Below are 27,410 nucleotides of genomic sequence, written 5' to 3' on the forward strand. Positions count from 1 at the left end.
TCCTGCATTTTCTATACCCCGCACTGTAGCAATATTTTAGTTACATTTTGGATTCGTTAGTTTATTTTTTTTCTTGCAAAAGTCCGTTAAAGGATTGAAATCTTAGTTTTAATGACTCCAAAAATTGTTTTATCAGTGGCACATGATTGTCCTAGAGAACAGGCGGGATAAACAATATTTTAAAACACAGAGAAACCGATATCTCCTTCAATCACAAAGAGCTAAATAGTTTTCATTTACAATATATATGTTCATGTAAAATGAAAAAACAAAAAAGAAAAAAACTTAAATGCAAGGAGTTAAACTCTAAATATTATGTACACACCAATGTACAACTCTGAATAAATTAATACCAATTTGCATATTCTGGGATCCTTATAGCTTATTTACACAAATTACCATTTATTTCATAAATATCTGCCCAGGTACCCACGAGGCTCCCCCCGCCGTGCTCGCCCTGCGCGGCGGCGGCTGCCGAGGCGGTTTGGTTTCCATCTTCTGTTTCTTATCTCTTTTTTTTTTTTTTTCTTTTTTAATTACTTTTTCCTTCCCCCTCCCCTTGCACAGATGAGGGTTTGGCCCCTCTCACCCCCCCCACCGAGGCAGGGGCTGGGGCTGCCCCGTCCATCAGGTGTCTCAGCACCAGCTCATCACCCTCCTCCGAGCTGCCCAGTACCCGAAGCGGGGAATTGAAGGGGTCCTGGGGGCTCCAGGGCCTCGGTGGAGTGGGGGGAGCCGCTCCCAGCCCCGCAGACGAAGGGGTGGGCAAGCCCTGCGCTCCAGCTGCTGCCTCCTGGCTCCTCTGGGGTGGTGGGTCCGCTTGGTCTGTGAGGTCCGTCCCTCTGCTCCAGCACCCTGCTCCCTGTCTGCTCCCACCCCTCGCTCCACAATAAATATTTATACTGTGCTGTACAAAATACCAGTGCTTCTCGCCCTGCCAGGAGGGCTGGCTGCCCACCCCGCCGGTCACTTTGGGGACTCCCTGCCGGGTGACAGCTCCCGCTGGCTCTCCAGCCCGCTCACCAGTCTCTGGATGTTCTGCAGTTCATTGAGGGACTCCTTCAGGGAACCCTTGGGGGAGGCAGTGGGGCGCTGGCTGCCCCCCTTGTGCAGGGGCACCTCGGGCAGGGGACTGGATTCCCGGCTGCTGCCGGCCTTGGAGCCCTCGGAGCTGGGATTGAGGCTGGTGGGCAGGCCGGTGGTCAGCAGGTTGGTGCTGGGCGGGATGGTGACCGGGAGCTGGTAGGGGCTGAAGCGCAGGCGGGGCCGGCTGCTGCCCAGGAAGGGGTTGCGGGACAGAGGCCCAGCGGCGGCCGCGCTGGTGGCCGGCATGGCCGAGGCGGCTGCTGCGGCTGCTGCCATGTAGGTGTAGGGGTAGGGGAAGAGTCCGCCAAAGGTGGGCATCGGGATTCCCTGTGGAGAGAGAAAGAGGGGTCAGAGCTGTGCTGGTGCTTTGCTGCATCCCCCCTCCTGCCTGCCCTCCCAGCTACGTTCCTTCAAGAAAGCCGGCAAATCTGGAACAGCCAGTGTCATCCTAGAAACAGAGCGTGGGGATATCCACGTGTAACAGGCTGAGGGAGGTGGTAGAGCCCCATTCCCCCCATCCCGACCCAGGCTGGTGACACCGAGCACGAACCCCTCTCTGAGATATACCCTGTCCCCTCCCTGCACGCTGCATGTCCTTGCCTGTGCAGCATCACAGCCCCTTAACCACATTAAAACACATTGTTAAGCAGAATCGATAAATTAAGGGAGTTCAAAGACATCTTTATGTATTTCATCAGAGGGGATGGGAAAGGCAACACCAGCACAGGCATTGTGGGGGCTGTTTCAGAGCTGACAGGAAGACAGGGAGCTGCTGGATGGGGACAGCCAGGTTAGGCAGGGCCACAGCTCCTGACTCTGCCCTGGACTGTGGAGGAGCCATAGCAGCTGCAAAATAATCAAGATTCCTCCTCAAATCAACCCTGAAGCCACCTTCAAAATGTCCCCCACATTCTGCCTGTGCCACATCTGATAACATGTCAGGGGTGTGTCACTCCCTTGTCCCCATGGACTGCAGAGGGCCTGGGGGAGGCTGAGGACACCAACAGCTCCTTCCCTGCAATGGGGCCACCCTGCATGTCCCCACACTGGGGGTGACACTGGCCAGGCCTGAGCTGCATCCCCAAAGTGCTCTGCTCACTCAGGGAGCTTTTTGGGAAGAAACGAAGAGGAGATTCCAGGGCCCAACTGGGCAGCAGGGATAGGGACGGGGATGCGGGGCTGGCGCAGGGCCTTACCTGAGAGGCCAACATATGCTGGGAAAGGTGGAAAGGGAAGGGGGTGGCCGTCCCTGCTGCGCCCGGGGCGGACGAGAGGGCTCCATTCTCCAGGCTGCCCCCACCGGTCACAGAGGCCAGCAAGTGTCCCATGCCCATGGCAGAGAAGGCGCCGGGGGCCATGGCGAACTGTCCCGGGTGGATGAAGAGGGGCTGCCCAGCGCCCAGCGGGCTGAAGAACTGCTGCCCGTGGAGGCCGGAGAGAGCCAGGCTCTGCAGGTGCCCGGCACTCAGGTGCGGGGGACTGTCCGTGTGCACCATCAGCGGGGCGAAGGCCTCCTTGCCCAGCCCGCCGCCCTCCGTGTCCTTCTTGCCCGGGTCCGTCTCTTTCCTCCGTCCTTCCACCTTGTCCTTCTCCAGACCCCGTGTGCCGAACAGGCCCTCGCCAGGACCCTCCCGGGGGGATGCACCATCCTTGGCTTTCTCTGGGCTGTGCCTCTCCTTGCTCCGTTCCTCCAGGCACCGGGGGCTGCCACGGGGCGTCCCGTCCTCCCCGCTGGGGCTGGCTGCTGCCACTGGCCGGTCCTCAGGCACCTTCTCCACCTCCGCGTCGCTGTCAGCCCCTGGCTTCTCCTCTGCAAGGGGATGGAGGGGCAGAGGGTCAGAGCAGAAGCACCCAGGGGAGGCAAGGAAGGGGTCACTTGCAAGAGCCTTGGTGTCAGGGAGAGGTGGTGATGGCGAAGCCGTATTGTTATTAATGGGAGAGACTCATTTTGGGGGCAGAAATGTGCCCTCATGCTATGGTCGCTCTGGGGAAAGGGGATTAACAACAGCAAGTCCTGTGGCTGTGCTAAACAGGAAAAACATGCTTGATGGAGAACCAGAATCTATTACAGCATCACTCTTGTTAGCTGCAAACTCCGAGCAGGCTGCAGAGCGGGGATGAGGAGAGCAGGCAGCGGACAGCGCGGGAGGAAATGGTCCTGCGTATATTTAATTACATGGAGCTGATCACCAATGTGCCGTGGATTTATTCCAAATGTTCAGGTTGAGACAGGTTAAAGAGGCAGTTTTAAGGCAGGGAGTATCGTACAGACTTCCCAAAAACGGGTTTCAATTTAAAAAACCCCATTGAGCTCTCAGAGGAGGAAGGGGGATGTGAGGCGAGGGGCTGGCAAGGGAGAGGGGAGCCGAGCCCCTGCTGGAACGGCTGCACTAAACGAGAAAAGCCTTTTGGTGCGGGTGAGGTGAAGCTCTGCAGGCTGGGGCAAATATTCGGAGAAGCCTTTGAAAGTGGAGAGGGGTGTAATAAACCCTCCCTCCAGCTCGGGGTGGGGGGTTGCAGTTTTGATAAAGGTTTGCAGGGAATCAAGTTGGTGGAAAGTTTAAAGAGCAGATTGATAGTGCGGCAAGACAAAACCCAGCATCGAACAACTGCAATGTAGGAGCTGCTGGTTTATTTTCATTTACCAGCTTGAAGCACTGGAGTTACAAAATTTTTTCCTCTTTCAAATGTATTAATTTTTTCTTTTCTCTTTTTTCTCTTTTTTTGGGGGAAGTGTGAGATTCCCATGGAAGGCAGGGCACGCACCAGTGAGGAGCCAGGCTAACGTGGCAAGCACATGGGCTGTTTTGCCATTTCTTCTTGTATCATATAAATACAAGATGTCAGGTGTATAGAGGATCAAATATATATTCAAGATAAAATATATAAAGAGAAAAATATTTCAACCCGTGAATGCCATTTGAGTTTGCTGTTTTTGTCCTTTTAACCCTTGTGCTTCCCTGTGCGCATCCCCGTCTTTATTTTCCCCGCTGTTTTGCCTCACTACCCCCAGGAAATCAGCACGCAGCAGCCCTGAGGGAGCAGAACCGCGACTGTCTGGGGACATTTGGGGACATTTGGGGACCGCGACTCCTGCGTTACCTCTGCCGCTGCCCTTGAGGCGCAGGGGGCTGGGGAGGGCACCCACGGGAGAGTGGAGGGCATCGCGCACGGCCGAGGGCTCGCAGGAGGAGGCGTCTGACTCGCCGCCGTCACGGTCGGGCTTGCAGGGCTCCTCGTACATCCGCAGGGACGGCAGGGACAGCTGCTTCCTGCGGGCGAGAGGCAGCGTCGGGCGCCGGCCGTCCCCCCGCGGGCACGGAGCCGGGGGAACAGGCGCACCCCTTACCTCTTCTCCCGCCGGCCATTGCCCGTGTCCCGAAAGCCCTTGGCGAAGGGGTTGTTATCGATTTTCAGCTGGGTAATCTGTGAGGGCGGAGAAGGAGAGAGAGGGCAGCGTGAAGCCCTGGCCGCTCTCCCCGGCAGCCGTCGGGGAGCCCGGGGTACGCGGCGCAGGCTGCGGAACCCGCGTTAACACACCGCATGCTTTATTAAAAATGATGCTGAGGTTTGGGCTTGAATTATTAATAGCGTCTTAATGATAGGAAGTTATTTTTCACGGCCCCCCGGAGGGAAGATGGCGACTGAGCTGCGCGGCGCTGGTTAAAAGCTATTCTTATCCCTCCCTGCCACGGGCTGCTGGGGCCGGCGACATCAGGGCGCTCAATAATGCATGGCTCTGAAACACGGCCCCGAGAGGGGTGCTGGAAAAGGCCCGGCTGCCCGGCCCCGCCGCGACCCCCGGCCCGAGCATCCCCCGGCCCGAGCATCCCCCGCCCGACGGGGCCCACGGCCGGCGGCCGCCCCGCGCAGCTTGCGGCGGGCGAGCAGACAAAGTGCTCTTTAATCGATTGTGACTCTTCGCCATAAACTTTACGAGGGAAACAAGCCCACCAGGACCCTCAGACAGAGCTGTCAATTAGCATCAGCAGCCAGGGTTGGAGGTGGGGGTCACCTTTTGGGTTAAAACACACACACTACTCTTGGAAGGGGATGGCAGAGGCTCTCTGCTCCCCATTGTGCTCTCCTGGCTCTGCCTGCTCACAGGGTGACACTTGCTAAATCACGAAAGCAACTAAAATTAGCTTATCTGGCTCTATTTTTTGGCTCCTCCAGAGCCCTGGGCACCTTCTCGGGTGAGGCTGCCCAGGCCTGGTGCTGCTCTCCACAGCCTGGGCCTGCAGCAAAGACTTCCACGGCCCAGAAAGGTGCAACAAACTCCATGAGGGAATTATTAATAGTAATAATAGAAATACTGACAATAGCATTGATACTAATACTAAAAATAGCAATAATCATACAAGCAGTATGAGGGTGCATCCTACTCTGAGGGCTTGAGGTTTAACCTTTCTCCTGTTGCTGCCTTTTGGCCGCTCTGCCCTGAAATATCCTCACCAACACGCACACACACAAAAATCCCCTGATACTGGGTAGGGGATGGAACAGGGGTGATGGGACAGGGACAGCGAGAGGGCAGGGAGAGGCACAGGGGCTGCCTGGCCATACCTTGTCATTCTGGTAGGCAGTGACGGCGATGAAGTCGGTCTCGGGGAACACGTAGGTGCGGAAGGTGCTGTAGGGCAGCTTGAGGATGTCGTTGGCCCGGACTATGTGGAACCTGGGCTGGTACTTGTGCATGGAATTCAGGATGGTCTGGGTGGGCGAGAGAGCACAGCCCGCGGCTGCCGTCAGCCCCACACCCTGCGGGACACACGCATCCAGCTCCCTCCCTAAAAAAAACCCTTTTCTCCCGAAAACAACCGAAAAAAGTGCACCCCACAAATTCACTGGCAGATGCCAGAGAGGAGGATTTCTTTTTTCTGTTGTTGATGCCATTGCAGGATCTGTCCCCAAAGAAGGAGGTCAGGGAACGCAGGCACAACAGCATCTTTGCGGGTGTTAAGCACGGCAATAAAGCAGCAAAAGGGATCTCCCTGTTTTATTACAGCCCTGCAAACGCGAGGCGACTTTTTGACAAGTTTCTCACCGCTTTTCATATTTCCGTCCTTAAAAATAAATTACTATCCCTCACCACCACAAAAAAAATACTGTTAAAAGGCTCTGGGTTAGTGTCGGGGGCGGCAGGAGCCGGTGCCAGCCCCAACCAGAGCCTGCGACCTGAAAGGAGCGTTTCACCACGAGCCATAGCAAATTTATGTCTCGGAGCAACGTTGCAGAAGGAACAGCCTTTTTTTTTTTTTTTTTTTTTTCCAACCAGGTGTCTGAAAGCCTCGCCAACACTCAAAGCCGTTCTCTACCCTCTCGTTTTATTTTTTGAGTTTGGTTTGTTGGCTTTTTTTATAAAACCCGAATTCCCCGCGATTTGGCTGAGGATTTTTGGAAGCGGCTGAACACCCCAAGCCGCGCCCCTTGCCCCTCGCTGCCTGTTTTCCTGCTCGATAACGTTGAAATAATTCCCCAACCTGCTGTGGTCGGATTGAAATGTAGAATTCACTGCCCAGAATTCGTAGAGGAACGGCGAAAGCCTGAGTAATTATTGTCAAATAACGTCGGCCAAATGGCTAAATAATTATCACTTCATTTCGGTTTAGAAGGTAATAAAAAAAATCCCCCCCCTTTTTTTTTAACCCAAGCAATAATCACCTGCTGATGAACTGTCGGATCGCTGTTCTATTGATATAATCTAGACGGGATTTATCATGAAAATGGTGCAAAAAGTCTCATTCAGGCGTGCAAATCTGCATTCCTTTAAAAAAAAAATAATCATCCCTCTCTGACCAGATGGGCACTGGCTAAACCCTCGTCTCCCAGATTTAACACAGTCCGGATTTTGGACAACGACAGATACCAGAAATCTTTAATTGAAGGAGGCAAACCGTTAAAAGCACTGAACCAAACTAGTTTTTCATCAGTACAAAAAAAGAGGTATTTTTTAGACTCCTTCTCTATCGATTTACCTTGCTGGCTATAAATAACCTCGCAATGTATTATTTAACAAAGACGCTGTTTCCTGTCTTAAGAGAAAAAAATAAAAGCGAGAGAGAAAAAAATTAAAAAAAAAAAAAAAAAAGAGAGAGAGTGGGAAAAAATAGAGAGGGGGAAAAAATAAAAAGAGAGGAGAAAGTTCTTCGGGAGGCGCGGAGCTGCTCCGCGCTCCCCTCCCGAGCGGGGTCCCGCAGCCCCCGCAGCGCGGCTGCCCCGGGCTCCGCCGGCCCCGGCTCCCCGCTAATTACCGTATCAGCAGCGCGGCACGATGAACTTTCCCTTTATCGCCCTAAATGCTTGCTCAGAGGAAGGAGAGCTGGCTGGGGCGCTGGGATTTCCCCCTCCGCGCATTCCCGCAGGATCGCGCTCCCCTCCCGTTCTGACCCTGCTTTCTGCGGGTCTCTGCAAATGCCCAACACTCTTCGCTGTCTTTCTTTTCTCTCTCCCTCTCTCTTTTTCCTTTCTTAGTCTTTTTTTTTGGTTTTTTTTTTTGGTTGGTTAGGTGGTGGTGGGGGTTTTTGTTTGTTTTTTGGGTTTTTTTGTTAGTAGATTTTTGGCTTATTTTTTTGTTTTGTTTTACCACCTTTAGGTGATGCAGATATCATCAACAGGGAAATAAATAGGGGCTTTCAGAGGCAGATGGTCCGGCTGCCAACGACTCCAGCCCTTCTCCCGGCTGCGGAAACCCAGCGCAGGTGCCACCGGCCCCGGCTCCGCTCCCCCCGGCTCGGCCCGGCTCGGCTCGGCCCCGGTGGCAGCGACAGCCCCTGTCCGGCCGCCGCCCCGTCGGGGCTTCCCCGGCTGCAGCCCCCGCACGGCCTCGGCTCCGCACATCCACCTCCCTAAATTCCTCTCCCCACGGAGCCTCGAAGGCTGGGAAGAAGCAGCAGGACAGGCCGTGGAGGCCGGGGATGCGGGAGCCAAGGGAAGCCCGAGGCCGGAGGCAGCCCAACCCTCCTTTTTCCCCCGGAAAACGGGAGCTGCCCCTCGGTGCCGGGCAGGACCAGGGGCTGGGGGCTGAGGGACAGCCAGGCCACCGCAAGGCCCGGCCAGGCCCCGCCGCCCAGCCCGGCCCAGCTGAAGGAGGCTCTAAGGCCCCGCGGTTCCCCCGGGGAGATCACGGGCAGCCTCCGCACCGGGCAAACCCCGCACCGGGCAAACCCCGCACCGGGCAAACCCCGCGCCTGCCCGGGGTCCCTGCCCGGTGATCCCTGCCCAGGGGGCTCCGCTCTGCCCCGCAGCCGCACTTACAAAGCCATGCTTATCCGAGATGTTGTTGGTGAGCTTGAGCTTGTGAAAGGCAACAGGTTTGGCCATCCACTGCTCCCCCGTGGCCGGGCTGTCGGGGTGGATGTACATGCGTTTGGGCATCTCCGGGTCGGCCTTTCCGGCCACCATCCAGCGGGAGTTGTGGAACTTGTACCGGCAATCGTCGGCCGCCACTATATCCATCAGCAAAATGTACTTGGCCTTCTTGTCCAGGCCGCTCACCCGCACCTTGAACGGGGGGAACATCCTCCTGCGGAGAGACCCAGAGTGCTACAGGGCTGCCCCCGCCCGCCGCCGACCCCTGACGGCTGCGGCCCCAGCGAGAGCCCCGCACCGCCCGGCCCCGGCCCCACCGAGCCCCCCGCACCGCCCGGCCCAGGCTGCTGCTCCAAACCACCATCTTTTAGTTTAGTTCGCTGAGGATTGCCAGCCTTCCTCACGTGCCCCCTCTTCTCATCCCACTGTGCTGCCCACACCGTGGCAGAAAGCAAGGAAAAAGCTCAAAATTCCCATTTCGGGAAATAAGGGGCGAAAACATATCCTTGTTTTCCCCTATTTCTCTGCCCTTCGCCGACCCGCTTGCTCAGCACCCCCGGCTGCCTCCCCCGGGCCCGGGGCCACGGGCAGGGCCGGGGACGACCCCGGACGTGGGGAAAGTTTGGCAGAAGGGAAGGAAGCGGCGGAAACAACGGGAGCGGGGGATTCCGAGCGCTCAATTATCGTGCAAGAATTTAAATTCGGGATCGCGCTCGGAAAAGTAATAATGGGGGGGGGGGGGGGGGGGGGGGAAGCGGTGACGGGAAAGCTCGGAGAAGGGGGGAAACACCTCCGAAAAACTCCAGGGATCGAAACTCCCCGCGTTAATTCATGGGGACGGATGGGAAGCGGGATGGAGTGAGGGGCGAGGGCGCTGCGCGGCCGCGCAGGTGCGGGGCGGGCTGGGGGGGCTGCGCGGGGCTGTGCGGGCCCGGCTCTTACCTCCCAGACTTGGTGATCACCATCTCGGTGCCCAGCTTGTGAAACTGGTCCCAAAGCTCTTTGGCTTCCAGCGTTACTTTGGGGTCGTCCTCGACCTCCTCCTCGGGCTCCAGGCTTTTGAGCGAGCGCAGATGGGCGGCTTGGTGGTGGTGTCCCAGGGCCGAGACGTGCAGCCCGGCCTCGGCCGCCCCGGCCAGCCCCGGGTCCGGCATGGGCTTCGCCAGCGCCGCCGGAGGCAGAGCCAAAGCCGGGAAAAAGGACGGCTGGGCGGCTGCGAGGAAAGCGGACATGGGGAAGTCAGCCGGCCGGGGTGCGTGGAAGGGGTGGTAAGCCATGGCAGTCCCTGGGAAGGCTGGATCTCTCATCGGTGCATCCACAAATCCAGGAGAAAAAGAGGGATTCCCTTTACAAAAATGCGTGTGTGTGTATTTGTTGGTTTGTTTTTTTTTTTTCCCTCTCCTGCCCAGCGAACTCGCTCGAGTCTCTGGAAGAGGAAGGAAAATCAGCAACACACACACACACACTCTCCAAAAAAAAAAAAAAAAAAAAAAAAAAAGCATAAAAAAAGAGGCGAAAAACAGCCGAACTAGATTCGGGAAAAAGAAAAAAACAAAAAGAAAAAAAATAAGAAGGAAAAAAAAAGGAAAAGCGAGGCAGTTCCCGGCTCCAGGGACTCCCGGTCTGCGGAGGGGAGACAGTAGGTCCTTATTTTTTGTTGTTGTTGTTGTTGCAGCGAGGGAGAGCGAGCGAGGGAACGAGCCCTCCCAGGAAAGTCCTTCCCGACACTAAAATAGAAACAAAAGCCGGGTCGGGCTGCGCGGGGCTGCGCGGGGCGCGGCGGGGCAGGGGCGGCCGCGCTGCCCTCACACCCCCGCGGGCCCGGGCTGCGCCCCGGCGGGGCCGGCCCGGCTCCGCGCTCCGCGCTCGGCGCTGGGGCTCGGGCTGCTCATGGCCAAAGGAGCCGAGTGGGAACGGTGAGATCTTGTCCTGATCTCTGTAAAACTGTGACTATCTCACATGTCCTTCCTGCTCTGATCCGCTCGCTAATGAGCCAAGCCCCCTTGATTGCTGATTTTACGCGTTTCAGACCAATTGTGGATCTGCATAGGCGGGGTTTTGACAGCTCCGGCCAAGCTCCGGGCGCGGGGGGGCGGGGGGCGCGGAGGGAGGGAGGAAGGGAAGAAGGGAAGGGAAAAAAAAGGGAGGAAAAAAAAAAAAAAAAGAAGAAGGTGTCGGAAGCATCGGCAGTAAGAAAACATGTCAACAGAATAAAATATTAACCAATGACAGTGAAAAGTGCTCGAAATCCCACCCCCGGCTCCTTTCCGCATACCGGGTCAGCCCCGGCTGCGCCGCCGGTGCGGGGCCAGCGCGGAGCCACCTCGGCGGAGCGGGGAGCGGAGCCACGGGGGCGGGGGGCGGCGGCAGAGGCCCCCGCCGGTCTCTGTGGGGGCGGCGGGCCGGGGAGGGGGGGAGAGGCCGGGGGAGCCCGGCGGCGGCCGCCTTACGACAGATCCTGGAGAGCGGATCGCGGTGGGGCGCGCCCCGCCCGCCGCTCCGCGCACAACCGCGCACAACCGCGCAGCGCCGACGGGGCGGCCGCCGGGAGCGCGGCCCGGCGGAGAGTTGCGGGCGGCGGCGAGGCCCCGAGCGGCGACCTCCAGCGCGGGTGAGTCGCTCCGAGCCGTCGCCCCCCACCCTGCCGGCAGCCGCCCCGACCGGGGGCGAGGGGGGTCCCGCCCGCAGCTCCGCGCCCACGGCGGAGGCGCAGACCCCGCCGTCGAGGCGCGTCGGTACGCGGCCGAGGGCCGGCGCGGCGGTGCCCGGCCGGAGGGGCTGTTTACCCGGGCGGGGGGAGGCAGATAAGGAGGAGGGGGGGACACTCCGGGGCTGTTTGCTGAGGGATTAGGGCCGGTCCCGCCGCGCCGGGGCCCGGGGGGGCGGCGGGCGCGGTGGGTGTCCCCTCGGAGAGGCCGGTTTGGAGATCTGCGCTGATTAACTGAGGGCCGCGGTGGCTGAAGAGGGCCCTGGCGCCAGGCGGCTGAGCCCTCACAATAAAGACCCGTCTCTTGTCACTTCATATTTACCCCCAAATCTTCAAAAAGCGCCCTGCCATCCTTCCAAGGCTCCTGCCCCCGCCGCCTGCGCTACGACCAGGCGGGACGGGGGGGTGGCCGCCGGCCCACTCCTCTGCCCCCCGGCCTGTCCCCCCCCGCCCCCGGGCCCTCTCGCTCCGCGGATGCGCAGCGAGGCGCGGCCGCAGCAGCTCGGAGCCCTCGTGGTCCTGTGTCGCTGCTCCCCGCGCAGGGTGGGATGCGGGGACCCCCGGGTGCCCCCTTCCCATCCCCGCTTCTCCTCTTTATTCCTCCGCCCCGGTTCATCCTGCTGATAGCGACCCTCGCCCGTAGCCCCCGGCGGAGCCCCATCCCCATCCCCGGGCTCTTCTCGGGGCCGATCTCCACCTGCCCGCGTCCCGCGGCAGGTTCACCTCTGCCCGCACCGCGCCCGGCCTCGCACCGCGCCCTACGGGGCGGGCACCACACGTCACCCCCCGAGGCTGCCCGGGGCGGCGGGGCCGGGGGGGTCCCGCTGACCATTGAACGGGCAACGGGGACTGAAATTTAAACCCCGTTTGGACTTTGCTTCCTCGCCGCCGAGGAAAACTGCTGACGGCAGCTTTGGCAAAAGTGGGGCTTGCTTGTATTTTTTTTCCCAATTTCTCCCCCCTCACGAAGAAAAAGTGGAGCCTTTCATTTTCTCGGAGCGAATCTCCCCACGCCGGGACACGGTTCTCCCGCGGACTCCTTGCCCGCTGCTCCACGGGCAGACGCGGGGCCCGGCCCTTCTGGGCCTGGAGCAGCCGTGTTCCCGAGGGGAAAGGTCGCCTGTCCTGCCGGCCCACCGGCACCCCGCCCGCGCCCCCCGCACCGCTGTAACGCCGCAAGCGGCCTCGCCTGCAGAATAAAACCGATCCAGAGCAGCCTCGTCTCCCCGACCTTCCGTAGCGACGGCCGCCGGCGGGGCTGCGGGGATGGGGGGCTAACGGGGACCGGGTACCAATGGGGACCGGGGTACCCACTGCGCTGCCACCCCTCGCGGCCCCGGTCACGACAGGCGCAGACATGACCCAGGATCCTGCAACGATGGACGGGCCATGCCCGCGCATCGCCCGTCGGTGACCGAGCACCGGGCAGGGAGAGGGGAGGCAGCGGACTCGGTTCCTGTCCCGAGGAACGGTGACGAGAAGTGTTTCCGCGCAGTCCCCTTCCAGGGAAGGCTTTCCAACCTGCCCCAGGGCGCGGCAGCGCTCGGGGCCACCGTGCCCGGCTCCTGGGAGCCGTCCCGTTCCCCCGCGGGCCGGGCTCTGCGCTGGCCAGCGGTCCCCAGGCTGGGCGTATGGAGACCCGGTTTGTCTCGTGGATTCGTCCCGGGGATCCGCCCTGGGATCCGTCCCCGTTCAGCCCGGGGAAATCGTCCCGTCGGGCCGCCCCCGCCCCCCACCCGCCCCGCATCGCGGCCCTGCTCGCTCTTCCCCTTTCATCTCTGCCCATCTCCACTCATCATCCCTTTTCTATTTTTAGCCGGTAGACTTAGGCCTTGGCGCCAGGCCGTTTAAGACCTGTCAAAGTCCTTCATATTTCCCTCATGTCACATGGACCTTTCGCTCCCTTCCCCGCGCCATGCGAGGGCCGTAATTTGGATCTGTGAGCTGGTGAGCAAATGCAATTTGCTCTTCTCCATCGCTGTGTTGTCTCCGTGACCCCAGCCAGCAGGACGGCTGGTGTCCTGTCCGGGGCACTTACACAAATTGCGGGTGATTGATGAAAAATAACAATTCTCACAAGCAGCCGGGCCTCCGCCTTCCCCTCCTCCCGGCTCCACCGGGCTGCGGTGGCCCCGTGCCCCGGGGAGCGCTCCCCCCGACGGGGTGCGCCGGCCGCGAAAGGGGCTCCAGGCGAAAGGGGTTTTCTTGTGCCCCGGGCGAGCCCTCGGTCCCCCCATTCCCGGCGGTGATGCCACGGCCAGAGGAGACCGCCGGGCCCTTGGGAAGGGCGGGCCGGCTGCTCACACCTTCCCAAGCTGGGGGAGTCAAACGGGGGTGGAAACAGGAGGGAGAGAAACGGTGCCCCAGGGTTGGGCTCCACGATCCTTCCCCGGGAGCTGCCGGACAGACAGACCTGGGGATGTCAGAGACGCCCCGAGCGAAGCCGCAGGTGCGAGGTGGGGGAGCTCCCTCCGTCCCGAAGGGGACCAGGTCCTCGCGGGACTCGATTGCCCCTCCAGCCCCCGGTGCATCCCCCGGTCGCCCCTGCAGCCTCAGCTGGGCCGTGGGGCAGGCGGGGAGGAGGCGAGGGGCGGCCCCGCAGCCTCAGCAGCTTCCTCGGTCCCTCTTCTCCGCTCCACCTTAGAGAGGAAAAGAACCCCACGTGTGACGAAACTGTCCTCGTTTGATCTCACCCACCCGCGCCCAGGACACCCCTCCTCCGCCTTCCTTCTCCGGGGCCCAGCATCTCCCCTCACGCCCTTCGGCGGGGTGGGAATCCCCTTATCCCCGGGAGATCCCGGGAAAACGACTCTGCCCCGCGCCGTGCTCCGGTGCCCGCTGGAGGGGACGGGAAGGGGCCGCCGGGCACCGAGGCCCGGCTGATGCCCTTTTACCGACAGCCGCCGAGAGATGCTCGGTCTGACACCGCCACCCTCCTTTTCCTCCCGCTGCGCGGCCGCGGAGCTGCGCGCCCCTTCCGTGCGCAAGGAACCCCGCGGAACCCCGCCAGCGCGGCAGCCCCCGGGCCGCCCCCCCATCTGAGATCCCCCTGCCCTCAGACTGTTTAGATTTCTCTCCAGCTTTAAAGAAAATATTTCCAGTAATCCAGATTTCTGGAAAATAACAACATGCGGGGAGACGCAGACACAAACGCCGCTGAAGTTTATCCAGAGTTTGAACAATTTATAAACACATTTCCCAGCCTGTTTGGCAGGGCGGGCGGCGAGTGACCCCGGCCCGGCCGGGAGGAGACACACGCATCCTCCATCCCCCCGTTACTCCGCGCCGCTTTGAGTTGTGAGCTTGCTCAGCCCTGCGCTTAATTGAATTTTAAATTATTTTATTATGTTTTTTAGTTACGGAGCGCTGTCCCTGCGCGGGGGCGGAGTGACCCCCTCCCTCCCCGCGCACTCGGGGCTCTCCACGTCGGAGCGCGCTGCCGAGCCCGCACTGAGCCCGCTGCCTTAAAAGGAGACGGGAGCCCCGGTCCGGGTCGTGCCAGAGCGGGGGGACCTGCCTGGAACCCGGGCTGGCACCGAGGATGGGGATGGGAACGGGTGCGGGGATGGGGATGGAGGGGCGCGGTGCGGGATCATGCAAATCCCTCTGTTTAAAAAACTTCCATTTGAGAAAGTGTGTCACATCCCGGCGCGGGCGCCTAATCCCGGGCTAATGGCATTATCGCCGCCTCATCGCCGTCATGGGATGGGGCCGGGGGCGAGCACCCCCCGCCCGCCGCCACGCGTGACCGCGGCTCGGTCCTGCGGGGAAACGGAGCCGCAGATCCGCCCCGCTCCGTCGGGGTGCTCCTTGTCGGGAGCCCGGGGTCGGTGTCGCTGCCCCTCCCGGGTCCCTTGGTTCCCCCTCGGAGACTCCATCGGCGCCCATCGATAACCGGGGTCCCGCTGTCCTCCCGCGTTCCCCGAGCGAAGCCGGTCTCGGGAGGGGCGAGCCGGGGCTCGTCTCTTAAATCAAACAGCTCCAGCAAACGGCGTTATTTGATAAAATGATGCTGTTGGGGTCCCTGCCCTGCTTCCTCTCCGGATTAATAGCGAGGATTTGGGGTCGTTCTGCTGCACAGTGCCCGGAGTGGCCGGGACGAGGCCGCCTGACTCCTGTAGCCAGAGGCGTCCTGGCGAAACACGGGAAAAGCGACAGAATCGGCGGTTCTGGGAGAAAAGAAAAAAATCACTGGGGAGCTCCACACCCGATACAACCTCCCCAGTCGCCACCCCCACAAAGCTGCCCTCTGGGAGGGGACCCTGCCTGTACCTGGGCAACAAAATCCTCGAGGACAGGGGACATCTCAGTTTCTCTCCCTTAGTTTTATTTTTCAAATTGTTCCTGGTGGATGCAGTCCCCTCCTGTTGCCTCTGGGAGGGGGAAGGTGCAGGGTAGCCCCCAGCCCCACGAGGGTCACTCAGCCCTCCTGGTCCCCAGGCCCCCTTGCATCCCCAGAATCCCTTTTCTCCCTGTTTGGGGCCAGGAGTTTGGCAGGAGTTACAGAAGCAAAGGAAGGATGAGTGAACTGGCCCTGTGTGGGCAGAGCCGACAGGGTCTCACATCTTGGCCTGTTTGCCTCAGACGGGATCTGGGAATTTGTCTGGAATCACATCTAAAGCAGGATCTGACGCCGCTGCTCCCACGTCACGTGAGTTGTGGTTTTGGTCTAGGTTTGACTTTTAGAATTGCAGAAAATCACAGTCTCGTGTTTATAGGAGAGAGCATTTCACTGGCGAGAGAATAAAACCAGCCAGAATAAATCACGAGCTGGTCTTGGGCAGGAAAAACACTTTTCATTGCACCTGTCCCTTTCCTGGGTGTTTCATAATGGACAAATTTGATGTATACCAGCATTGCATGGAAGGGCCAACTCTCATAATCTTTATTTACATTTCCTCCAAACCCCAGTGTTCCTCCAAGCCACTCTTTGCCAGAGGCAGAGAGGTGGAACATGCTTCTGCAGGCAGGACAGGCTCTTCCCATCTTTCAATTCTTGAAACCAGTCTGGAAATTCAAACTGCTCTGGGGCAAGGCCTCATCTCAGCCCTGCATCCAGCACCATTCCCGGGCACCTCTCCATTGCACTTAATTTTCTCATTGCCCAGTTTTTTCCTCAGTTCTCTGTAGGTGCTGGGCTCTTGCACTGACCATCCTGGGGAATTTGGGGGTCTTGGCATGGGCACACAACACGCTGAAACCTGCCACCCTCAAGCCCCTCTTTTCCAGCTCCTCGCCCACACAAGCTCCGCAGTGCTGGCAGATTGCTCTCCAGGGCGTGTTTTCCATGGATACCTCAACGGAGACAGCACCAAATAACAAGTAAATAACAGCCCCGACGCCGGGCTGCCGGCACAAAGCAAGCAATTGCCCTTCACGTAGGTCACTAATCTCTTGACACATGGTCTTTGAGACCTGGGCCACGGGGAGGGAGGCTGAAAGGGAAGAAAAGATAGTGGGGACAATGGCAGGGCCGCCGGCTGGCTAATAACCCTTCTCCCAGCTTTGTCTGGGTACACTCAAAGTGACGCTGGGATCAATTCACGTCCCCTGGAAAAACCACGCTCCTGCCCCCGCCATGGTGCCCGGGAGAGTCCCGACTCACCGGGCTAAGTGCAAAGCTTGAGTTGCTGCAGGTATTAATAGCCCCCATTTTGTAGCCAGCAGTAATTCCCTGCTGTATTTTCCCCTCCACGCTGAAAACAAACCCTTCACTTGATCCGTTTGTTCTCTCCAGTTGCCATCTGTCTTCCATCCTTCAAATCTCACCTTAAAAACAGTGCCTCTTGAGCAAATCCTCCCCGCCAGCCCCGCGTGCCCTCTCGCCCGGCGCAGGCCTGACACTACAAGCGCTCATTGAAGTGAAGGGGATTTGAGAGCACACAGGACACGGCGGGATTAAGGCCACAGATTGTGCTCCCCCGGCTGCAGCTCTGCCTGCCTGGAGCTCTGCTCCCTCCCCTTTGCTCCAACAAGGTGGCCAGTGAGTGGGCATCCCCATCCCTCTGCCCTTCAGGTGCTGGTGGGATGCAGGGCAGCACCTGAGCTGGGCTCCCTGGATGCCTCCAGGTCCTTTGCTCTGCAGGTGGAAGCAGGAGAGGTCACACCCTGGTGTGCCCTGGTGAGGAGGCACAGGGGGCTGCTGTTTGCACAGGTGCTGTCTCATCTCATGGCATCCCATCCCATCCCATCCCATCCCATCCCATCCCATCCCATCCCATCCCATCCCATCCCATCCCATCCCATCCCATCCCATCCCATCCCATCCCATCCCATCCCATCCCATCCCATCCCATCCTGTCCCACACCACCCAGGGGCAGCATCTGCAGGGCGGCCCCGGCCAAGCCGTGAATCACACGCACATCAAAGCGCCGGCAGCAGCACCGGAGCGCTCCCAGCCCCGGCAGCCGCTCCGAGAGGACAGTGCCTGTGCAGATGTTCAGGACCAGCTTTTCGCAATTACAGAGAGCAGCAGAATTTACCAGAAAACCCAGGGAAAGGAAGGGAAAGAGTCCTGGCTGGTGGAGGGCTGAAGCAAAGAGCCCACACATCCCTTGAAGCTTCAGACCAGTACATCACCAATTCCCTCCATTTTAGCCCCAGTACTACATTGCATTACCTCACATTCTCCTCCAGCCCTTGCTGTGGTGGGGGTCACCTGCTCCCATCAAAATCTTGGTCTTCTTTTGGAAAACCCTTCCTTGCTGGGCTTCAGGGGCATAAAGAGGAGCTCAGACACCTGATCCAAGCCTTTGGAGCTGGTGAAATTCCTCCTGGAAAATAAACCCACACGATATCAAAGCTGATCATGTGACCCACAGCAGGGTGACACATGGTGTTTTTTGGTTGAGCCTGGCAAGGGCAGCCCCGATCCAGCTCCCACGGACACTGTGGGCTACCAGGAACGGGAGTCTCATAGTCCAGTCAGTCACCCGGGCAGGACAATGGCATCACTCCCACGTGACAGCTGGACTTTCCCCTTTCGACAGCAAAAAGAGCAAAATTCAATGTACCTTGAGAGGTGGCTGCAGTGTGGGCACCCTGGGTGGAAGGAGAGGCAGTGGGACGTGCCTGGTCTTTCCACTGGGAGTCATGGAATGGGTGCAAGGTGGGATGGGGAGCAGGGTACAGGGCCAGCTCTTCACCCTGGGCTGCAGGTGCTCTCTCTGGTTTTCTGCTTGAATGAAGCTGCTGCTCTGAACGTGGTTCATAATCTTCAGCCCGCAGCAGACCCTTGCCAAAGTCCTCTCCCCGGATTGCTCAGGAAGGAATGCACTCGCCCATCATTCCCACCCTGCCACCTACGGCTCATCCCAGGAGAGCCTCCTCCTCCTTGGGGGATGCAGGGATGCTGTGATCCCTCCAGAACACATCACGGGATCCCTCCTCCCACAACCCCACTTTTTAAGTGAAAATACACTTGGTTCTCTCCCTGTCCTGCTTCCCATGGCCCCACGAGCTGACACTTCCCACCTCTCCAGAGAAGGGTCTGGAGGGAGAGGAGCTGGATGGGAGTGGGATTAATGACCAGTTGGCACTGAGCTGCCACATGGGCAGTGGCACCACCTTTTATTAATGTCCTGTAATAATATTGTAAATACTCACTGGGAAATAATTATATCCTATAAGAGAAGCAGCAGCCTGTGGTTTGAGCCAGGACTGGTTCGCAACACTTGTTTTAAAGAGACGTTTCATGTCTCGTTTATAGATTAGATTTTAACCTGACAACCTTTTAACATTGTATTAAATTAGAAATTAACTTTGTATGACTGCTCACCGTATAATTGACCCACTGATAGGCTGAGTGCTAGGGAATATTTCAGATACCTTTCAGACAGCAAAGTTCCCAAGAAAATTCAGAGCCTCCTCCTTGACTTAGACCAGGGTTTTGCTATCCATTAGTATTTATGATCAGGTGGCAGGAATGCTTTCCATGGAGGGAGGGCTGCCAGGGAGCAGCATCCCTGCACTGTGCCCATCCCCTGGGATGTGATGGAGGGAAGGAGATGGAGGCGACAGGGAATGCTGCAAGCCCCTGACCCTTCCGTCAGTATTTTAGCGTAATTTCCTGTGGCAGAAATTCCCAAGAAAGGCAAAAATTCAGCCTGGGAACTCACTGACAGATGCACAGCTTCAAATTAGGTCTGAGCCCAGGGAGGGATGGGTGGCAATTGATGGGACAGTGTCAATGCCCAGGCACAGCCAGGAATGGCCGCGTGTCCCACGGGCCGGGGGGACATGTGGCACGTCCAGCAGTGCCGCTGGACAGGATGGGCTCGGTCTGGGCAGAGTTGGAGGACCTGGGTGCAGCCAGGGGACAGGGAGGCAGCGCCCCGCCACGTCCCCGGGCCAGCTCCGGCGCTGGTGACTCGTACCCCGCTGGGTCCTGCCCTTTGCTTCCACCGGGGTAAAGGCATTTTGTGGGATAATTGAAACCTGTCCCCAGCACGTGCCGGAGGCGGGGGCCGAGCGGGGACAAACCCGGTGACATCAGTCAGAGGAGGTCTCACTCTGTCGGGCTGGGAGGACTCTCGAGTTCGAGCCCAAATTTACACTGGTGTTCATCAATGTCACGGGACAGCGTGAGACCGAGCGGCCCCTGTGCCACGGTTTTCCACCGCGGGGACAGAGGGGATGCTCTGCCCGGATGTGCGGGGCAGGGACAGGTGAGGGGCACAGCTGAAGCCTCTTGTCTCTTCCCAGTTCTGTTCCCAGCAGCTCTGCCCCTACACTCGGGGAGCGGAGAGCTCGGAGAGGGGCTCCTTGCCGTCCCCGGGACAGGCGCTGCCGCAGACAAATGCTTGTCCCGGTGCCTTTTCCATCTGTGAAACAGGCCAAGCAGTGGATTCAATTATTTTTCTTCCTAGCACACAAGCCACTAATCATTTATTGCATTAAAACTCCCCCCCGTCTCCACAACTTTTGTTCCCGTTTTATCCAATTAAAACTCAGGGTAAAAAAAGAAAAGTTTCGTTTTCTCCTTTTTGCAATCACAAAGACCCGATCTCAGCCCCATTGACTCGCTAATTGTAAGCACTCAAACGGTTGGGTTTAAAGTTACACTTAGCAGCTGTGAAACATTAGGGTGAAGTGATTACAACCTACTGGAGGATACCGAACATTTTTACAATATCTCAGGAGCATAAGGGAAAGACAACAGGAAATGGCGCAAACTTTCCTACCCTGCACAGCAACAAGCCAGAGCAAAGGAGTGAGAAAATAAATGTAGAGACGTGGCGCAGACGTGGTTTGGATCCTCAAAAAATTACTAAGGAAGCCCTGGTGAGAGCACCATGGATTTACCCTCTCGCTTGGGCGGTCAGAGAGGACGGGGAGCAGCGTTCAGGGATTTGACAGCTGCACTTTGCAGCAAAACTCTGCTCTGGCCTCTCTGCTGAGGCAGGAGGATGGAGATCTTGGCAGTATTTTGCCAGTCCTTTGCCTTCTGCCAGCCTCGTCCCCAGCAAATGTTCTGGGTCTGCGGAATGCTGCTCAGGGCAGGACACACCAGAGTCCGTTCCCTCAGAGGGACAGGGACAGGATGGGCTTTGCCTGGGCTGGGGCTCAGCAGGGCTCAGCATCCCCAGCAAAGCCACCAGATCCTGAGCTCCACGTGCTCTGCAAAGCACCAGGAAACCCTGATGGTTACACCCAGGCCCCGGACTGGTCCTGAGATTTGATTTCATTTGAACTCCAAGCTGTCACATTTGGAGAACCTTTGACTCCCCACTCCTTTTCAAGCAGCCCAACATCTCCCTCCCATGATTTAAGCCCACTACACGCGTGTGTTTATTACAGAAACCAGGGTAGGATAAGAAAGCAATATTTCATGTTAATTCATGAAATCTGAACTCAACTTTTAATAGAGGAGCCCCACTTTATGCCCAGAATGATATACAGTCCGTCCCGCTTTAAATGAGACGTTTTGCCTTTTGAACTCAGCAGGAGCCCTCTGCTTACAACTACTGGAAACAGTTTAAAAACCTGCAAGTCCCCGTGTCTCTTGGGCTCTTTGGTTTATATCATGGCACAACATTCTTGCTGGGCTGCCAGCTGCTGTGCTTGAGAACCAGGCGTGTCAGAAACTCACCTGGAGAATTTCCACAGCGACAGGAGCCGCTCGCCCGAAATCCTGCAAAGACCATGAGCCTCTGGTTATTTTTAAGTGGGGTTTGGATCCAGTCCCTAGACTGAAAACCTGGTTGTGTTAAAGTCAGGGGCAAACCTCCCTTAAGAGCAGCTTCTAGACTCATCAAGGAACAGAAATATTCCATCCTGGTGCCTGAAAATGAGTTCTCACATTGCTGCTGAGGTTGAGAAGGAGGAAAGGTTGTGTGGCATGAGAACACCTGGCACTCAGTTGAAATGGGGGGCTTTTAGGGCCATGGGTGGGAGCAGGAGTGTGGTGTGAGTGAAGAACACGGTGCAGGGATGTGTTGCATCAAATAGAATTATTGATGAATCAGACCCCATAGAGTTATTCTTGAACCAAATCCTATAAAATTATCATTAAATCAGACCCTACAGACCTTAGAATTAGTGATAACTCAGACCCTACGGAGTTATCAATGAATCAGATCCTATACAGTCATCACTGCAACACACTCAGTTTTCTCTGGCTCACAGAAGAGCTGGAACTCAGTGGTTATTCTGCTGGGTCATCTGTGAAAGTATCAAATTAAAGTTAAATTAGCCACCTCATAGCAATGCTTATTTTTTTTTTAGGCTCGAGGCTTTCTTAACAGTTTGGCTGTGGGGCTATCGACAGCAGGGAATTTAGGACATTCTTTTCAATGAACCAGACTGAAAATATTTTGGTACAGCCCCAGTTTGTAGGGTTTTTTTTAATCTCTCCCTCCCCCCCCCCACTTTAAACAAAACATCCTGATTCAAAGGAGCTTCTTGCAGACTGGGAATTTCCACATGGCCATATTGCAGCACTTATAAAAAGTGATTTAATGCCTGCCAACAACAAATACATTTGCAATGACACCACTGTGTGTTATGTGCTATCCTACTTTGTGTGCTCAGTCAGAACCAGCCAGGCTGTCCCAAGCAGGAGGGAGAAGAGCCTCCTTCCTTCCTCTGCAAGAACTTTGTCCCTTACCCCGCTCCTTGGAAAGCCTGAAAGGAAACAAGCATCACGGTGACAACACAATCCCTTCTGTATGTGTTAATCTGGATTTTGTTTGAACTTTTGGAGCTGACCTTGGCTTGAACTGTGTGAAAAACCCTGACTGGTGTGGACTGACTTGACCCTGCGGTCCCATTTGTCCGCGGTGCCAGTCCTGCCCTCAATCCCGTACTTCAAGCCTTTATTTTACAGACAAAAAGGAACATAACATTACAGCAGATATAGCCAGCGGGCCGGAGCTGCAAGTACTTACTTAGAGGCAAAACTCTCCTCTGATTTCATCCCAAGGAAGTTATTTTTTTGCTTGAGAAGAGACTGACTGAAAACCAAGCAAGAAACTGAAATTATTGCTATAAACTCTCGCTTTTTATTAGCGGTTTCCAAGCCTGAAGAAAACAAAACCTTCTGAGTGGCTGTGTTACAGTTAAAATCAAAGCAAAAAAAAAAAAACCCCAAACCAAGCCCAAGACTGAACTGGGTGTTTGGGGATGGAGTAGGAAGAGGGTGGCTGGTTCTGCATCCCTTGGTGTGGCTGGCTGGAGCTGTAAGATTTGTGGGTTTAGATAGTTTCCTCTGCTTGCCATGACTCAAACGGCTTCTATTAAAAACAAGTAGTGGGAAGGGAATTTCATAAGCTGACAGTCCCATCTCACTCTGCTTCTAGACACAAGTTGGCTGAGATGTAGGAATTCGTGTGGTTATGATGTGTGAGCCCAGGACTGTTTTATCAGCAGGGTTATGCAGTGCTAGTTCTGACCGTGCACGTTCAGAAGGGTGCAGAGGTTCAGGCTGTTCTGCAAAGCCACTGATCCATGATCCTACAACAGAATGGATGGAAGTGGGTGCCTCTGCTTCCACCACTTGGTCCTTGTCCACTGAAATCAGTGGGATGAAGAAGCAGTGCCCCAACCAAAGCAGGGAGCTGGGTGTTGGTTTTCAGAGGTGCCAAGAGGGTGCAAGGCACACCACCTAAACACCTTGTTTTTAAAAAACCTGCCTGTGCACACGAGGACAAGGAAATGGGGAGGCAAAACCATGCTAGACTGGCTGCCTAACAGCCACTGATGGCTTTAATTAAAGCCCTCGAGTCAGTAAATACGCACAGAGTCTGGTCCAGGGAGATACACAAAGCCCACAGTCAGCCCAGTAACGCTCCATGAACATTGCCATTTAAGCAGTTTCTTGTTTAACTTAGATTTATTCAATGACACATGCATTTCTGGACAGATATCTGAGTTCCAATGAACAACTTTTATAACCAAATATGAGAAATCCGTGACTGCAGTTAGTCAATTAAGTACATTTCTAAAATACATGACTAGAAGAAAAACGGAGAAAGAGAGAGAATTCTTCCAAAGAACAAAAAGAAACATTTCCATTTGCAATACTCCTGGCATTGATGAGTATCAGAGGGGAAGAAGGGCAGCAAGGAGACGCGACGAGGAAGGAATAACATCATCAACCCTGTCCACAGAAAGTCCTCCAGTTTCCAGTCTCTCCAGTTCATCCATTAATGCTCGGCACTTTCACGAACGGCGAGAGCTCCTCTGAGCTACGGAGATTCATCTCTCAGCAAGAAAAAAGCAGAGAAACCAAGCTGTGAAACCATGTGCTTGACCCAAGATGGCTTAGGAATATTTCTCCTCACCCAACCTCTTCCTGAAGACAGCGAGAAAAGAAGCCGCAGAGCTATCAGGACTGAAGATGGAGCTTCTTCATATTGCACAGGAACACAGAGTCAAGATTTCATGAGTATGTTTCAGGAAGGTTTAAGAGTTGTCAATAATCATCAGCGTAAGGAGAACCATCCCATGCCGCCGGGAGCTGGCAGGTGACAGACACAGCGGGATTGTTTGGGGGGGAGTCGGCTCGTTACCCTGTCTGGATCTCTCCCTGATGGGCGGCTCGTTTAGGGGAATCCCGTGGGGAACAGGCTCAGGGGCTGGTTCTCGTTAGTCGGGAGGGGTGACCGGTAGCCATCGAAGTTGCGGGGGATGCTGCCGCTGGTGGAGCCGGAGCTGTTACTGAGCGTCTCTATGCTTCCCTCTCGCTGAAGCTCTGCAAGGGAGAGAGAGAGAGCAGCTCCTGGTTAGTGTTTGGGATAAACCCCCGGTGTCAAGACAGATGCTTTACTGACAAATCCCTTTGCTGCTGCATTGTTCTAATGTTTGCTCATCGTCCTTCTTTTTGGGGCTGATTTGGGAATTGCTCCCGAGGAATGCCAGCTCCTGGTTCTACTTCTCTCCAGCTGGGCTCACAGCTCAGCTGAGCCAAAGACGGAGACAATACCTGCTGCCCTTCCCCGGGGTCGAGGCTGCTGACTGAGGACATATCAGGCCTCCATAGTGGGGATCTCATGGCTGAACTGAGCAGGGTATGAAGGGGACGGGGGCAGAAGGTGGAAAATCTTCCCTCCCAATGATGCTGGGAAGGGGGATTGGCAGAGTGTGCACCAGCAAGTGCATAACCACTGCCATTCCCCACCTTGGGAACACCAGGGACTTTCCACAGCCCTTTATCCTGCCCAAATGGACATAAATAACTCTGCCTTTTCAAGTCAAAGAGAAAATACCCCTTTTCTCAGCTGAGCCTCACAGCAAAAGAGAAAGCAGCCAGGCTGTGGCTGTCCCTCTCCTGGTCACACCCACCCAGACATCTCCCCTCTCTGACCTCCCAAAGCCTTTAGTGCTCCCTAATCTGCAAACAGGAGGATTTTTGGTGTGCAGGGCATCGTTTCCAACCGTGGCCTCTCTGTGAGCCACTTGAACCCCACAGTTGACTCGGTGGCCACTTGCAGCATCCCCCCAGCAGCACTCAGCAGTGGCATGCAGCAGGGACATGAGGCAGAGCCCCAGGGATGGCACAGGAATCCTTCCCCAGAGCGAAAGTGGTGACAGGATACAAGAAATATTCTGGGGAGTTGTGATGTGCGACGCTGAGCAGGACTTTGTGCAGCCTGGGCTGGAGGGGATGGGATGGGGACAGGAGTTTTGGGCAAATTCATCTGCTGCCAAGGGGGAAAGAGGACCTGAGGGGGCTACAGGAGAGCTGGAGAAGGACTTTTTATAAGGGCACAGAGTGACAGGACAAGGTGAAATGGCTTTGAATTGGAAGAGAGGTTTAGACTGGGTTTTGGAAAGAATTGTTCCCTGTGAGGGTGGGGAGGCCCTGACACAGGGTGCCCAGAGAAGCTGTGGCTGCCTCATCCCTGGGAGTGTCCAAGGCCAGGCTGGATGGGGCTGGGAGCAAACCTGGGATCGTGGAAGGTGTCCCTGCCCATGGCAGGGGGTGGAATGGGATGAGCTTTAGCGTCCCTTCCAACCCAAACCTTTCTCTGGTCCTATATAAGACTTGGCTGGGGTGGAAAGGAGCTGCAAGAGCTGGAGGAGCAGTGCCTGCTCTGCTCTCTAAATATTCCTGCACCTCCGCCACTTCCACTGCCTCACCTGGGATATTTAACCTCCTGTAAACACCACAGCAGTCCTTTGGCTGCAGTGGGACCCCGTGATAAGGACGGATCTATACACAAAGTACAAGGAACAGCAGAAAGTCAGCTGTTCCCTAAAACAAAAAGCATCCCACCCCAGCATCCTCTGGCACTGCCCTGCTCCCCTCAGCACCCGGGCACTGCAGGGCCAGCAGCCAGGCGAGCACACACCTAGCAGTGAGGGCTGTGGGATTTAATCTCTCATCCTGGAGGTAACCTGCAACGGAGATAATCTGCCCAGGATACAAGGAAAACAAATCAGCAGGAAGCTGATCACCCTGAAAGCAGCGCTGGTAATGACCTCAGCTGTATTCATCACCATTTCTTGCCAGTATTTCGTAAAGGAATGTCCATGTCTAAACCTCTTCATTTTCCTCACATCCTTACTCTCCCAAGAGTCCAGGAAGTAAAAACAGTAATTTAAATCAGAAATGAGTGGCGTATCCCACACTAATACTGTGCTTATCCTGTCTGATTTGGGGCTTTTATCTCCCTCGGCACACAGCTGGCTTTGCTTAAAGGTCCCACGTCAGAGCTGGGGGTGCTGGGCAGCACTGCCGGGCTCCCCCAAACCCCGGAGCAGCTCCTCCCGGGGTGACTTCACTCTCTTTTCCAGCTATAATTGATTTCCAAAGCGTTTCCAGCAAAACAAGGGAGAGGGACAGAGAGAGGAGTTTTGTTTTCCTGTGGCTCCTGCGCGGCTGTTCCTGCCCCTGGGGGCCGAGCTCCTGCCCGTCCCTCAGCGCCTGGCGCGGGACCGAGCGCCCTGTCCGGGTGGGATTTGGGGGGGATTCGGGCTCTTCTGGGGTCTGCAGGATTTCTGCGGCCGGCAGCTCCTGTCACCTCTGCGGGGGCCTGCCAGGGGGTGGCACTGCAGAGACTGATGCCAGCCAGGGAAAAAGCAGGGAGCAGGAATCGGGGATGCAGAGCGGCGGGCACAGGGCCTGGATGGAGCCCTGTCCTGGCTGCGTCCCACAGCTCCGAGCGCGGCTGTTCCGAGCTCCCGTCGCTGCTGTCAGGCAGGAAAACCTGACAATTCCTGACGGGGAGGGACGAAAGACAGGGTACAGGAGGTGCAGAGGCTCTGGAGGGGATTTTCCAGCTCAATCCAGGTTAGGGGGTGTCAGGCTAAAACCCGGGGAACTCCCACATCCAAGCTGCCATCCCGGGGGACACATTCCCCATGGAATACGAGTCCGGGTGCTCCCAAACAGCTCCAGCTCGCTCTGGAACTAATTACCCGGCCGGGCAGACGAGCGGTGTATTCTGATACCTGAGGAAGCCCTGTAAAAGTGCCGCGGCTGCCGCTGTGCTCAGGAAATTGGGCTCTTGCCCTCACCCTGGGCCGGCTCTGGAGCACGGCTGGGTCACACGAGGGGGGCAATTAGCCATTACATGGCCACCAGGAGCTACCTGCCCGCACAGCTGACCCCCAGCACCACAGGCAGCACGTCTGCCTGTGTTTCCCCCAATTGGACTGTTTCATTAATAATAAATAAATAAATAAATAAATAAATCCAGTGTGTACTATTTTTCTTCCTCCCAGCCCTTAGAGCAGACCAGGGCACGGCAGAGGAACTTCAGCGCCATGCCCATGGGAAGCCTGGACAAGACTGGGAATGGCTCCATGACATGGGGACACCCTTCCTGTTAGAGAGGGAAAACTGGAGGACAATTTTCTCAT

At 56.7% G+C, this 27,410-nt stretch overlaps 2 protein-coding genes across 11 annotated transcripts in view; both read right to left on the reverse strand.

Annotated features, from left to right (window-relative positions):
• Positions 1 to 512: 512 nt before the first annotated feature.
• Positions 513 to 10,367, reverse strand: TBX2 (T-box transcription factor 2). The gene is made up of 7 exons (XM_069033399.1): positions 9,340 to 10,367; positions 8,344 to 8,611; positions 5,653 to 5,799; positions 4,436 to 4,512; positions 4,189 to 4,358; positions 2,283 to 2,896; positions 513 to 1,413 (listed from the first exon to the last, which is right to left on the reverse strand). The coding sequence occupies exons 1-7, from the start codon at positions 9,897 to 9,899 to the stop codon at positions 967 to 969; spliced, it is 2,283 nt and encodes a 760-aa protein (XP_068889500.1). The 5' UTR covers positions 9,900 to 10,367; the 3' UTR covers positions 513 to 966.
• Positions 10,368 to 23,417: 13,050 nt separating this feature from the next.
• BCAS3 (BCAS3 microtubule associated cell migration factor) overlaps positions 23,418 to 27,410 on the reverse strand; it is a 299,613-nt gene continuing 295,620 nt past the window's right edge. For 7 of the 10 annotated variants that reach the window (XM_069033155.1, XM_069033159.1, XM_069033158.1 and 4 more), the window contains one exon: positions 23,418 to 24,297. In XM_069033155.1, coding sequence (XP_068889256.1) covers positions 24,149 to 24,297 — 149 coding nt within the window. In that variant the 3' untranslated portion in view covers positions 23,418 to 24,148. The remainder of the gene's footprint in view (positions 24,298 to 27,410) is intronic. The other 3 variants (XM_069033164.1, XM_069033162.1, XM_069033163.1) reach the window with 3 other exon arrangements.

This window comes from Aphelocoma coerulescens, chromosome 19 (assembly GCF_041296385.1).
Source record: "Aphelocoma coerulescens isolate FSJ_1873_10779 chromosome 19, UR_Acoe_1.0, whole genome shotgun sequence".
Taxonomy (NCBI): Eukaryota; Metazoa; Chordata; class Aves; order Passeriformes; family Corvidae; genus Aphelocoma; species Aphelocoma coerulescens.